This window comes from Lactuca saligna, chromosome 3 (assembly GCF_052625555.1).
Source record: "Lactuca saligna cultivar CGN05327 chromosome 3, ASM5262555v1, whole genome shotgun sequence".
In the NCBI taxonomy this organism is placed as follows: domain Eukaryota; kingdom Viridiplantae; phylum Streptophyta; class Magnoliopsida; order Asterales; family Asteraceae; genus Lactuca; species Lactuca saligna.
Genome location: NC_136419.1, coordinates 88,418,289 through 88,432,546, shown reverse-complemented (window position 1 = coordinate 88,432,546; position 14,258 = coordinate 88,418,289). Strand labels below are relative to the sequence as shown.

At 42.0% G+C, this 14,258-nt stretch overlaps 1 protein-coding gene across 1 annotated transcript; it reads left to right on the top strand.

The window, feature by feature from the left end:
* Positions 1–5,547: 5,547 nt before the first annotated feature.
* On the top strand, positions 5,548–14,020 carry LOC145035758 (uncharacterized). Its single transcript, XM_078984258.1, has 4 exons — positions 5,548–5,562; positions 10,847–12,016; positions 12,083–12,888; positions 13,174–14,020. Exons 1-4 carry the CDS (start codon positions 5,548–5,550, stop codon positions 14,018–14,020), a joined length of 2,838 nt encoding a protein of 945 aa, XP_078840384.1.
* The last annotated feature ends 238 nt before the right edge of the window (positions 14,021–14,258 follow it).

Genomic DNA, 14,258 nt, shown 5'->3' with positions numbered 1-14,258 from the left:
AAGGGTTAAAGGCATAATTTTTTTTACACATAATAGGATTGAATGATGGTACTAAGACATCAATTGACTAATTTCTAAAACACCAAAAGATGACTAATTAAGATGTACTTTGGGTGAAATTTAGTTAAGGTATGTGTCACTTTCAATGTAACATCCCAAAAAATACAAATAAAAATTTGTTTTTAAATTCATTTAATTCATAAGAAACTGATAACAATATATTTAAAAGAGTCATATTGTAACAAATTATTAGAGTACAAATCCCAAATTCACAAAGTGCAGAAAAACATACAGTGATGCGGTACAATCTGGGCGGTCCCTTCTCCTTTAAACTAGAAGTACCTGTAAGAGAACTGAAAATTATAATAAGCATAAAGCTTAGTGATTTCCCCCAACATAAAACATACTAAACAAAGAAACTGCCTAACATATCTGGGTGTTGGCTTACCCCTTCGGTCTATTTCAACCACATACTGCCAATAATATATGGGTGTTGGCCTATCCCTTCGGTCTATCTCAACCGGATACTATCAAACATATCTAGGTGCTGGCCTACCCATTCTCTCTATTTCAACCAGAGACTGGGTCTATTTGACCCCAACTACTACCACATAATAGCATATTAGTAATCACAGAGTCATTAAGCAAATACAGACATAACTGACAGTTATCACAATATTGTGGCTGGGCGGTTTTGGCAAAAGTGTGACCATAGGTCATTTTTGTACTAGTGAATGATAATCATCAAACTATAACATAAACAAGTAGGATGACCTTGGTGCCTTCGACCCATGGCTACTGCGAATGATAACTCACTTCAAACTATGGGTATCAAATTACACTCATCGAATGACTTGCGAACTCCTCTGCCTATCACACAAGCACGAAACCCTAATTAGAAATTAGCTCACAATGTAGACTAAAGATCCAAAACCCTAGTCCTTGAATTTAGGCAAAAAGGTTCCTTTACCTTTTCCTTATTGAGGCTCCTTCTGTCCAAGGCCCAAAATCTTAAAACCTAAAAATGCATCCAAGCCCACCATAGGGCTTTTAAAGCCCAATATGGCCCAAGAATCCCAAAGATGTCCTTAGGCCCAAAATTGACTTGCTACACTTAGGTGGGCCTGAGGCCCAACTTACTAAAGTCTAATTCCTAATACCCCCAATCCCAAAATCTTTTAATCCCACTGATTATGTACGTGCGGCGTACTTGGCTTGTGCGCCTACATATGCAGGTGTTGACCAAGGGTCGAGGCGTGGACCCAGTATGTGTAACATACACATGAGTACGCACGGTGTACTGGTCTACCAACCTATTCTTACTTCCAAGTTTTAATCTCTTAAGGCCTAACGTCCAAAACTTAAATCCAGATCCCTAGAAACGTGCTAAGCCATAAAGTTGCAAACTTTATGATTTTGCATTCAAGGATGGGATTCATAACATGAATCAATTCCATAAGCAAACTTGGATGGTCCCTAAGACTTGCATGGTTGAGGCTTAACCATCAAGATCTGATTTTTTTGACTAAAAACACCTGTAAGAGCTCAAAAGGACAACTCATATGGTCTGAAGTTGCTCAACTCAAAGAATGCAAACTATAGGACCAAAGTATAACATTTTCTACTCTAAAACAAAATTTAGGCCTGCAATAGTCAATATTTAAGCTTTATACCTTCAGTAGGTCAGAAATGGTGCCAAACTGTTAGATCTACAAACTCGTCCCATGTCCTTGCTTCTTCTCAAGATTCCTTCTTCTTCAGAGACTCTAAAGAACACCAAAAATCACTCAAGAACCTCACAAATACACTAAAGGTGGCTTAGGGTTCGTGATTTTCACATCAAGGGTAATGGAGGCTATAAAGATTAAGGTCCCTAAATGGGGTGAAAACACTAAAAACTAGGGTTTGTGTCAGGCTGACATATGCCATGCATATTCAACGTACACCCAACGTACGTTGTCAAGTCCTGTAACCAAGATTTGTGGCTAGTACTCTAAGAGTACCCAATGAGTACGCCCCATGTACAAACCAAGGGACCAATATGTAAGAAATCTACATTAGGGACTCAAAGAGAAACTTGCCACATATTTGAACGTTACAATTCCCACCCACTTGAATCATACATTTTCCTCAAAGTTCGATGCTCTAAATAACTTTGGGTAGTTTCCTCCAGCTCCCACGCCAACTTTGAACCCTAGCAGTGTTGCGATTGCACCTTAAACAGCCTGACAACTTTTTTCCATAAGGCTTTCGTCTTTTGGTCGAGGATCGTTATATGTCAATGTAGTTCAGGCAGTCATCCACCTGAATGTGATCCAATGGAACCACTACAGAGTTATCAGCCAAATATTTCCGTACCTGCGAGACATGGAAAGAACTGTGAATTTGACTAAGCTCCCCAGGAAGCTCCAATCGATATGCAACCCTGCCCACCCGGGTTATAACCTGAAAGGACTGATATACCTGGGGACCAGCTTGTCCCACTTCTTGAATCGAATGAAACCTTTCCATGGTGACACCTTTAGGAGAACCATATCCCCAACTTGGAACTCAAAGTCTGATTGAATCTTGTCGACATATCTTTTCTCCCGACTTTGAGCTGTATGAAGTCTGCTACGTGCGTGCTGAATCAACTTGTTCATCTTGAGTACCACCTTACTACTCTCTTGAATTGGCTGACCGACCTCGCCCCAGCATATCGGGTTCCTACATTTCCTCCCATAAAGCATCTCAAAAGAGGTCGATCAATATTTCTGTTGCAGCTATTTTTATATGAGAATTCTGCTAATGGAAGATACGTATCCCAACTACCACCAAAATCTATAGCACATGCCCACGTCATATTGTCTAATGTATTGATGGTCGACTTACTATGACCTCCCTGATGTAAACCTCAACTAGCTTCTTCATAGAGATACTCTCCTAGATCAAGACAAAATGTGTGCTCTTGGTCAATCGATACACGATGACCCAAATTGAATCCACATCATGTGTAGTCCAAGGGAACTTCATAATTAAGTTCATAGTAATCTCTTCCTTTTTCCAAAGGGGAGTATCCAAAGGTTTCACCTTTCCATGAGACCGTGATGCTCGACCTTGACTTTCCTACAAGTCAAGCACCTGTCCACATACTAAGCTACATCCTGATTCATGCAGGGCTACCAATAATCAGGACGAAGATCTCTATACATCATTTTCGCCCCAAGATGATTGGAGAATCTCTATTTGTGCACCTCCTCCATCAGAACATGATGCACACCACCACAGTAAGGAATCCACACTCTCCAATGGAGATTCAATAATCCCCGACAATAATAATCGAATGAAGCCACCTAACCCACAATGCACTCAGTTTTATAGTGATCCTCCTTCATAGCCTCAACCTGCGCCTCCAAATTCACTCCAGGAGCAGAGTAATCACTATCATCCTGAGACAGATATCCCTAATTGAAGTCGTCAATGCCTTGTGGCTAAGAGAATTGACCAATACATTATCTTCCCCGGATGGTAAAGGATCTCACAATCATAATCCTTCATCACATCCGACCACCGATGCCGCCTCATGTTTAGATTCAGCTGATCCATAAAGTACATAAGGATCTTGTGATCTATGTAAATAGAGCAACAGACCCAATAGAGGTAATTTCGCTAAATCTTAAGGGAGAAAACCACAACCCCAACTTTAAATGGTGTGGTGGATAGTCTGCCACATGAGGCTTTAGCTGTTGCGAGGAGTAAGCAAGAACGCAACCCCTCTTCATCAAAACCGTGCATAATCCCATGATAGACGCATCACAGTCGATCACAAAATCGTTAGCACCCTTTAGCAGGGTCAAAATAAGTGCCTCGCATAACCTCTGTCTCAAAGTCTCAAACGCTGCCTACTCAAGCCCCCAACAGAAAATGGCAGTATTCATCGTTAGTCGGGTCAGAGGAACCACTACCCTATAGAAATACTAAATAAATCTCCAATAATATCTAGCTAAACCAAGTAAACTCCAAATCTAGGAGGGAGACCTTGAAACCTCCCACCTCATCAAGACCTCCACCTTGGCCGGATCGACCAGAATTCCATTCTGGTTGACAAGGTGTTCTAGAAAATGCACCTCACTTAAACAGAACTCGCACTTGGAGAACTTCATATACAACCTCTCCCTCCTCAGGGTCTCGAACACTCATCACAAGTGTTCCTGTGCTGTTCCTAGGTCGTAGAGTAGACCAGGATGTCATCAATGAATACAATCATGGACCGATCCAACATCGGTCAACATATCTGGTTCATGAGGTCCAAGAATGCGGATGGAGCATTAGTCAGCATGAAGGGTATCACCACGAACTCGTAATGACCATAGCGAGTCCGCAAGGGCATCTTCTCCACATCATCATCTTTGATCCTCGTCTGATGATAACCCGGACATAGATTAGTCTTAGGAAACCATGTCGCACCCTAAAGCTAGTCAAAATAATCATTAATCCTTAGGGTGGATAACAATTTTCACATCTAGGTTATTCAAATCCCAGTAGTCAATACATATTTGATGCAACCCGTCCTACTTCTTCACAAACATTATCGATGCACCCCAAGGTGAACTACTCGATCTGATGAATCCCTTGTATAACACCTCAATAAACTTTGTAGACAACCCCTGCATCTCTTGTGGAGCTAATCGATATGTTGCTTTGGCTACCGGAGCAGCACTAGGAACCAAATCAATGCAAAACTCTACCTGCCTCTCCGAAAGCACCCCAGGTAAATCCTCCAGAAACATATTCGGGTACTCCTGCATAACTGACACATCACCAATCGCCACCTAATCCTACTCCTAGGTATCCATAACAGAAACAAAGAACCCAATACACAACCACGGTTGAGGTAGCTCTAAGGCCTAGCGAATGAGCATAGGAAATGCCCATGTTGAGCACCCTCTCCTTGGACCACCAAAATTTCCCCACTTGGGGTCCATAAACAAAACCAGATGGCGCTCAAAATCAATAATTGACCTATAAAGGCTTAACCAATCCATCCGCACTACAAGCTTGCTCCCATGCAGACGAATTGGTACCAATTCAATCAAATACCTCTCGCTAAACATCCCTAAAACACAATCTCAATTAACACTCGATGCCCAGACATATCGATCGTACACAATCTCAACCTCTAATGGATGATCCAGCTCATATGGAGATCCGACGGTCTTCTTGCTGATCACAACAGGCACAAAATATCGGGTGGCCCCTAAATGAAATAATACCTAAGCAGGGATACCATTCACAAGGAACGATCCTAAAACAAAACATGTAAGGTATATAAGCAACAAAATTAACATAAATAAAGAGTTAAGGAGAATAAACATACCCATCACTACATCTAGTGCAGCATGAGCCTCCTCGGAGGTCAACTGGTAACCCCGAATCCTCACCACAGGACAATACGCCATGCCCAATTGGCTATCTGTGATTCATATGGTCGCATGGGTTGGTGTTACCCACTGGTACTCCTGATGCTATACTAAGGAAGCTGTCCTTTTTTTGGACCCTATGAATGTAATGAAAGAAAATCAGGTATGATGTATGTGTAGAGGTGATAGAAGCAGTACAATCTTTGCTGCACTTGTAGCAGTCCGAACCACCCACCCTGCAAACCCCGCCGTTCGACCTACCACGTTTGCCTTAGTAGCTGCAGACATGCTGACCCATCAACCTAGAGTCGAAACCCTTGGCTTTTTTTGTTGAGACCCAAACTGTCAGCCTAGGCTCCGCATTCCTCTTCCCAATGTGCTCCAGATTAATCGCTCGCTCTCGTACCCTGGCTATCATATCATCAGTGTCAGGCAGGAAGAAAAACTAACGAACTCCATGATGTTAGATCTAAGCATATCATGGTATCAGGTCTTCCTCATCTCCTCATCAGTTGCATACTAAGGTACCAACCCTGCCCTCTCTCTAAACTTGATGGTGATTTATGCCACAGTCTCATTCGTCTGCCTCATATCAAGTAACTACACAGCTAGCTGCTACACCTCAACAGCTAGTGCAAAGTCTACTTGGAACTTGGTCAAAAAATTTGGCCAGGTCATGGCCTCAATGGTCAAGGCTCCCAAATTGTTTTCGACCTCCTCCCATGAATCCTAGGCTCGCTCCCTCAAACATCATCTTGTGAACCTGACCTTTGACGACTCTGGGCAGAAGCTCGGCATTTGAGCACACTCAATGTTGCTTATCCAACACCTAGCTGCGATAGGGTCCATCACCCCAAACAAATGTAATGAAAGAAAATCAGGTATGATGTATGTGTAGAGGTGATAGAAGCAGTACAATCTTTGCTGCACTTGTAGCAGTCTGAACCACCCACCCTGCAAACCCCGCCGTTCGACCTAACCTATTTGCCTTAGTAGCTGCAGACATGCTGACCCATCAACCTAGAGTCGAAACCATTGGATTTTTTTGTTGAGACCCAAACTGTTAGCCTAGGCTCCGCATTCCTCTTCCCAATGTGCTCCAGATTAATCGCTCGCTCTCGTGCCCTGGCTATCATATCATCCAGTGTCATGCAGGAAGAAAAACTAAAGAACTCCATGATGTTAGATCTAAGCATATCATGGTATCAGGTCTTCCTCATCTCCTCATCAGTTGCATACTAGGGTACCAACCCTGCCCTCTCTCTAAACTTGGTGGTGATTTATGCCACAGTCTCATTCGTCTGCCTCATATCAAGTAACTACACGGCTAGCTGCTACACCTCAACAGCTAGTGCAAAGTCTACTTGGAACTTGGTCAAAAAATTTGGCCAGGTCATGGCCTCAATGGTCAAGGCTCCCAAATCGTAGTCGACCTCCTCCCATGAATCCTAGGCTCGCTCCCTCAAACATCATCTTGTGAACCTGACCTTTGACGCCTCGGGGCAGAAGCTCGACATTTGAGCACACTCAATGTTGCTTATCCAACACCTAGCTGCGATAGGGTCCATCACCCCAAACAAATTTGTTTCTCGACATATGCTGAAATCCTTGAAGGAAAGTTTGCAGGCCTCCGACTAGTTAGCGGCCATATGAGCCCTGAAGATCCGAAGACGATCCTCCATCAACTCTATGATACCTTCCTTGATCGACCCGAACATCACAAGGGTCACATCATGGATGCCTCTCGTAATCTTATATGCAATGAAATATCACAAACCCTCATCAATTGGTCTATAGGTTGCTCCCAAATTAGATCCAAATCCTGAACCTCCCGCTCCATGATGTGTCATCACCATACAGAAACATAACCACATAAATAATTAGCATACACATTAGAAGGATTGCACTCTCGAGTTTCCCAGATTCATTGTGGTCTTCCAAGAATCATGTAAAAATCCTAGACTTTTAGTAGTACGGGCCGAATACTACCTTCCACACCCAATTATATCCTTCTCTAAGACTACCCTGACTCCTCTAAGTGAATCTTCCCGAATAATACACTCTCAAACAATAAGGCATCCTACACACCAAAAAACTCATAGGGACTCCTTAAGACTCCCCTCCTCACCCCTCCCTGCTATCAACTATTGCTATCAACTATAGAAGGAACTTCTATGGTTACTACCTAACTACTGCAGGAATACAATTACATATTACTAGTACTAGATAATTCTTTGAATGATAGGTTCCTGCCTAGAATGATTGGAATCAAACAAGAGCTATGCAATAGAGTTAAACCTATCCTTCTAAAATGATCCAATCTCTATAATATATAAACCACTACATTTATCCATTAGCTAGTTAGGACCAACAGAACTTCTGAAAGCACAAAGCATACACCATTCTAACATCAGGCAATTCAAATCCAACAATCCTATACGTGTTATCGCAACAAGTAATTGATCTCATACTAGCATAAAAATTTAAAAGCTCATAAAGATAGGCATATAAAGACATCCCTCCTATCATTCTATCATGAAATCTTGAGCAGATCCTTAGCCCCTAATCTAGCATATGGTTGTCATGTCGTTGAAAAAATCATATAAATTGTATGAGTATTTTAGGAAAACTTACTTGAGCTCGGCCGGTTGCATGTATCAAAGCCCTTGTCTTTTATTAAAATTATTAGATTTAAATCTTTCTCTTTGTGAAAAACATACTAAATCCTCATTTGAGTCCAGGCACACCCGAGAGTATACCCGAATCCCTCAAACTAAAGCTCTGATACCAACTTGTAACATCCCAAAAATATAGATAAAATTTGGTTTTTAAATTCATTCAATTGATAAGAAATTGATACCAAGATATTCAAAAGAGTGATATTGCAACATATTATTAGAGTAGAAATCCCAATATCCCTACGTGTGAAAAAACAAAGAGTGATGTGATACGATCGGGCCGGACCCTTCCCATTCAAACTAAAAGGACCTGAAACAAAACTGAAAACTGTAAGCACAAAGCTTAATGAGTTTCCCAAACACACACATACTAAACAAAAATATTGCCAAATATATTTGGATGTCGGCTTACCCCTTCGGTCTATTTCAACCGGAGACTATTAATCAGGGGTAAAACTTTCATTTTTAATATAGCTAAAACATTGATGCCATTTATTTCAAACATTTCAAATCATCATTAAGAAAAACATTTATCAGAGTTTATCCCAAAATCATTAATTGTAGAAATCATAGGTGTGTGCACCGCGATCAATTCGAGCCCTTCTTTTCCAAATCGATGATACCTGAAACCAAGCCTGTAAACCGTAAGCACAAAGCTTAGTGAATTCCCCATAACATACCCCGTATCATGCACATAAACAATATCAATCGCATAGGCCATATTAGTCAGATAAAGCACATCAATCACGTAAGCATATAAGGATGTCGTGGGCTCCTCCCAGGGTCTTACTCCAGGATGCCATGGGCTCCTCCACATGGTCTTACACCTATGTGCCATGGTCTCCTCCCATGGTCTTTACTTAGAAAGCCATGGCCTCCCCCACATGGTCTGAAATTAAAGTGTCATGGGCTCCCCCCATGGTCTTTTCTTCAAGTATGACAAAGACTATAAACATATAAGACATCATATAAACTAGTATACCACATATCACATAATTAATGAATATAAACATATAAGGATGCCGTGGGCTCCTCCCATGGTCTTACTCCAGGATGTCATGGGCTCCCCACATGGTCTTACACCTATGTGCCATGGGCTCCCCCATGGTATTTACTTGGAAAGCTATGGGATCCTTTATATGGTCTGACATCCAAGAGTCATGGGCTCTCCCATGGTCGTTACCTGAAAAGGCATGGGCTCCCCCACATGGTCCTACAACCAAGTGTCATGGGTTCCCCCATGGTCTTTCATATAAATATCACATAAAAAAATAACATAGCATATAACATCTAACCAATTCGCATACCACATATCACTATATCAACTAGTGTACCACGTATCATAAAATGGGAAGGCCTTGGTGCCTTCGACCCATTGGTATGGTGAGAAAACTCACCTCGTACTGCTGAAGTTCCGTGGATGAACTCCAACTTCTCGTTGACAGATTCCCAAACTAGAAACATCAAACAATACCCAATTAATAATCGTGTTCCAATGCATAACCACCACTCCATAATTAGGGTAAAAGACTAATTTACCCTAACTTAGCTTTATTCAGTCCAAGGCCAAATCTAAAGGGCCAAAAGTCAAACCATGGACCCAAGCCCAACATATGGACCAATTTTCCAAATTAGGGCTAAACCTTTATATGGGCTTATCTTAAGGCTCAACCATTTAGTCTAGTCTAAACATTTGGCATTCCAATGGTCCAACCTCTCATAATCCTCAAGGGCTATTTATGGCCCAATTTTCCAAATTGGGCTCAAACCCTCTCATGGTCTTACCCTAAGGCCCATCCTTATATTCTTAGTAAATATGAGTATTCTCAGATGTCACATCAATAGCCCAATCACCAAAACCCTATAGGAAGGCCCAACTCAAAGCCCAAGTGAAATTAGGGTTTTCACTTGAAATGACGATTAGGGTTAAGTGTTCCAACTTAACCCATTAAGGACTTAACCATTAAGTCCAATATTGCCTTAGATTAATTTGCCAACGATTGTTAAATAATATTTTCAGTTTATTAATTAATTCCAGTACAGGTCCCGATCAATCCCCAAAATTAGGGTTTCATAACATTAGGGATTTACAAACCCTAATTAGGGTTTCCAACCTAATACTAGCCCATTAGTTACATGTTTGGGCTTTTATGTCAATTATGGCTTCATTGGGCCCATTATAATTTCATTGGGTCCGTTAGGGTTTTATTAGGCTCATTCTGTCCAAGCATCCCAAATGAGTCCAGACACAAACTGATGCGGGCCCTAGTGTGGAGGATCGGACCCTTGCGTTCCTAGAGGCCCACGATCGTGTGACCAAAGGGGCTTCACGGAAATAGCCATAACTTTGGCTACGAATCTCCATTTCGGGCCTACGACCAGTCAAATCGAAGCTTGGAGCAAGGAGCACGTCTAGGTAAGTACCCATAGGGGACTTACCCATTTTTGAGTCCAGAAATCGCTTTCTAAATGGAGTTATGAACAATTTTGTTATTTTTCCTTAATTTTTGGGTTTATATTTGGCCCATGGACTTTTAGGGTTTCATTTTAATTTCTCCTTCTTATTTAACTGTTATTGATGTAATTTGCATGGTCGATCATCAATTTTATGAACTTTCGATTTTCTCCCAAATTCTGTGTGTTAATCCAGATTTGCAGCCAATCCCACAGTATTCGTAGAATCAACATGGTTTTGAAGAGATTGTCCTGGCTATTCTTTTAGAATCAACAGGTTCATTCTTGTTTATCTTTGTATTGTTTTTTGCACAGCATCAGTTGGTATTAGAGCCGAATTCCTGGTTCAAAATGCCTCCGAGGAGAAATAGGACGGCCGCTAATGTTCATGAGCAAGAACTAGAAGAACGTATTATGGCACGAATGGAGGAGAGGATGGATCAAATGGTTGACCAACTGCCTGATATGATGGTCGAACTGATGAATCGACGAGGGAAAAGGTCTCGAACACATTCTCAAGTGGAAGATGGTGAATTTGGGAACCCGTTCGGCGGCAGTGACGGTTCATATTCGGAAGACGATCTAGAAAGGCGGCCAAGGCGTGATCATAGAGATGACAATAGGCATTGGGAGGCCGGAATGAGAATTGATATCCCAGAATTCGACGGGGTCAGTTTGAATCCGGAGGGGTTCATTGACTGGTTGGCTACTGTCGAGGAAGTTTTTGAGTTCAAAGAAGTCCCTGAAAACAAAAGAGTGTCATTGATTGCTACCAGGCTACGTGGTAGGGCATCTGCATGGTGGCAACAACTGAAACTGACACGAGACAGGCTTGGGAAGTCAAAGGTCGTGACTTGGAGGAAGATGAAGAAGTGTTTACGATCCAACTTCCTACCCCATAATTTTCAAAGGTTGATGTACCAAAGGTTGCAAAATCCGAAGCAGGGTGCCAAATCAGTTGATGATTACACAATTGAGTTCTACCAATTGATTGCCCGAAACGATATCCAGGAGACGGAGGAACAACTCGTTGCTCGATATATTAGGGGTCTACGGGTCCAAATCATGGATTCTGTAAATATGTTTGACCCGGTATCTATTTCTGAAGCGCACCAATGGGCGTTAGCTTTTGAGAAACAAAGTCGTCGGGTGGGCGGTTCGTCTTCAACTGCCAATATTGGAGGAAGTTCTGGGATGGGTGGTATGGTACCCCGTGTTGTGGCTAATCAACAAAGATCTACATCTAACAGTGTTGGACCAAATCCTAGGACAACTGTTAGTAGCAGCTTGAAGTGTTTTAGTTGTGGGGAGACAGGTCATCGACAATCAGAGTGCAAGAAGGTTGGAAAATGTCATTTGTTTGCTGAGCAAGATGACTGGAAAAATAATGATGCCGGTGAAAATTACGAAGATACCCCTATTTATGACGAAGAGCATCAATGCGAAGAGGAAGTTGTAACTGGAGATGTGGGGGTAAATTTGATGGTAAGGGGGTCTTGTTTTACACCAAAAGTTATTGGTGATGATTGACTCAAACACCACATCTTTCAGTCGACATGTACTATTTTGGGAAAGGTTTGTACTTTTGTTATTGATTCAGGAAGTTGTGATAACCTTATATCTGAAGAAGCATTTCATAAGTTGGCTTTGAAAACAGAAAATCGCCCTAAGCCTTACAAGCTACAGTGGCTTAAGAAGGGTGGCGAGGTCACTATATCTAAACGAGCCCTTGTTCAATTTTCTGTTGGTACCACGTATAAAGATGATGTGTGGTGTGATGTGGTTGCTATGGATGTTTGTCATTTGTTGTTGGGCAGACCTTGGGAGTACGATCATAACATAGATCATAACGGGCGGACTAATACTTACAGTTTCTTGTTTGGTTGTGTGAAGATAACATTGGTTCCCAGTAAGCCAAAGGAGTCAGTTCCGAGACCTTCGGGTACTCTACTGACTCTTAATCGGTTTGAAGACGAGTTGGAGGAGGAAGGTGAAAATTTTGTATTGCTCGGGAAGGAAGTTGCTAAGGAGGTTGAAATTCCTGAGGCTATGGTTCCTCTACTCAAGGAATTCGCTGATGTTTTCCCTAATGAATTACCTGATGGTTTGCCACCTTTACGTGACATCCAACATCATATTGATTTACAACCAGGAGCTCACTTGCCTAATAGGCCACATTACAGAATGAGTCCCGGAGAGCATGAGGAGTTGCGACGACAGGTGGAGGACTTGATTTCAAAAGGTCATGTTCGGGAGAGCATGAGCCCGTTTGGTGTTCCTGCTTTGTTGACTCCTAAAAAGGATGGTACTTGGCGTATGTGTGTTGATAGTCGCTCCATCAATAAGATCACGGTGAGGTACAGATTTCCAATTCCTCGACTTGATGACCTACTTAACCAGATTAGCGGTGCCTCTATCTTTACGAAACTGGACTTTAAGAGCGGGTACTATCAGATTCGACTTAGGCTGGGGGATGAGTGGAAGACTACCTTCCAGACTTGTGAAGGATTATATTAGTGGTTGGTGATGCCTTTCGGTTTATCAAACGCTCCTAGTACATTTATGCGTATGATGAACCAGTTGTTCAGGCCCTTTATTGGTAAATTTGTAGTCGTTTATTTTGATGACATACTTTTTTACAGTGCTACTTTTGGTGAGCATGTCAACCATGTGAGGCAGGTTTTGACCGTGCTTCAACGAGATAGTTTGTATGCAGCTATGAAGGAATGTGTGTTTATGGTTCCTAAAGTCTTATTCTTGGGGTACGTTGTTTGTGGGGAAGGAATACAGGTGGACGAGTCTAAAGTAGCAGCTGTCAGACAATGGCCAAGTCCAACTACCATCACTGAAGTTCGAAGCTTTCATGGCCTTGCTTCATTCTATAGGAGGTTTATTCCAAACTTTAGTTCTATTATGGCACCGGTGACTGATTGTGTGAAAGGGAAGACCTTTACTTGGTCCGAAGCAGCAGAATCAACTTTCCAATTAGTAAAAGAGAAGCTTACTACATCACCGATTCTTGTATTGCCAGACTTTTCTCAAGTGTTTGAATTACACACGGATGCTTCCAAGGTTGGGATTGGAGCAGTTCTAAGTCAAGGAGGACGACTGGTTGCCTATTTTAGTGAGAAGTTGACGGGGCCAAAGCTGCGTTATAGCACTTATGATGTTGAGTTCTATGCAGTGGTCCAAGCTGTAAAGCATTGTCGCCATTATCTATTTCATAAGGAATTTTTTTTGTTCACAGATCATGATTCATTAAGACATATTTGCAGTCAAGATAAGGTGTCACACAAACATGGGAGGTGGATGTTGTTCTTCGAAAAATTCACTTTCGTGGTGAAACACAAGTCTGGGATGTCAAATCGGGTGGCTAATGCATTGAGTCGAAGGAGTAATTTGCTAGTTTCCATGAGGGTTGGTGTGCCGGGGATGGATGTCCTCATGGATCAGCTAACGGTTGATCGTTATTTTTCTGTTGTTCTGTAGGGTGTACAATCTGGACGGATGTCTAATTTTCTACTACATGGAGGTTTTCTTTTCAAAGGCAATCAATTGTGCATCCCTGATTCTAGTCTCAGCCTTCAAATCATTAGGGAGCTGCATGGTGAAGGCAATGTCGGCCGAGATCACACTTTACAGTTGGTACAATCATCTTATTTTTGGCCTACAATGCGCAAGGAGGAGGATAGATATGTTAAACGGTGTCGAATCTGTTAGGTGTCAA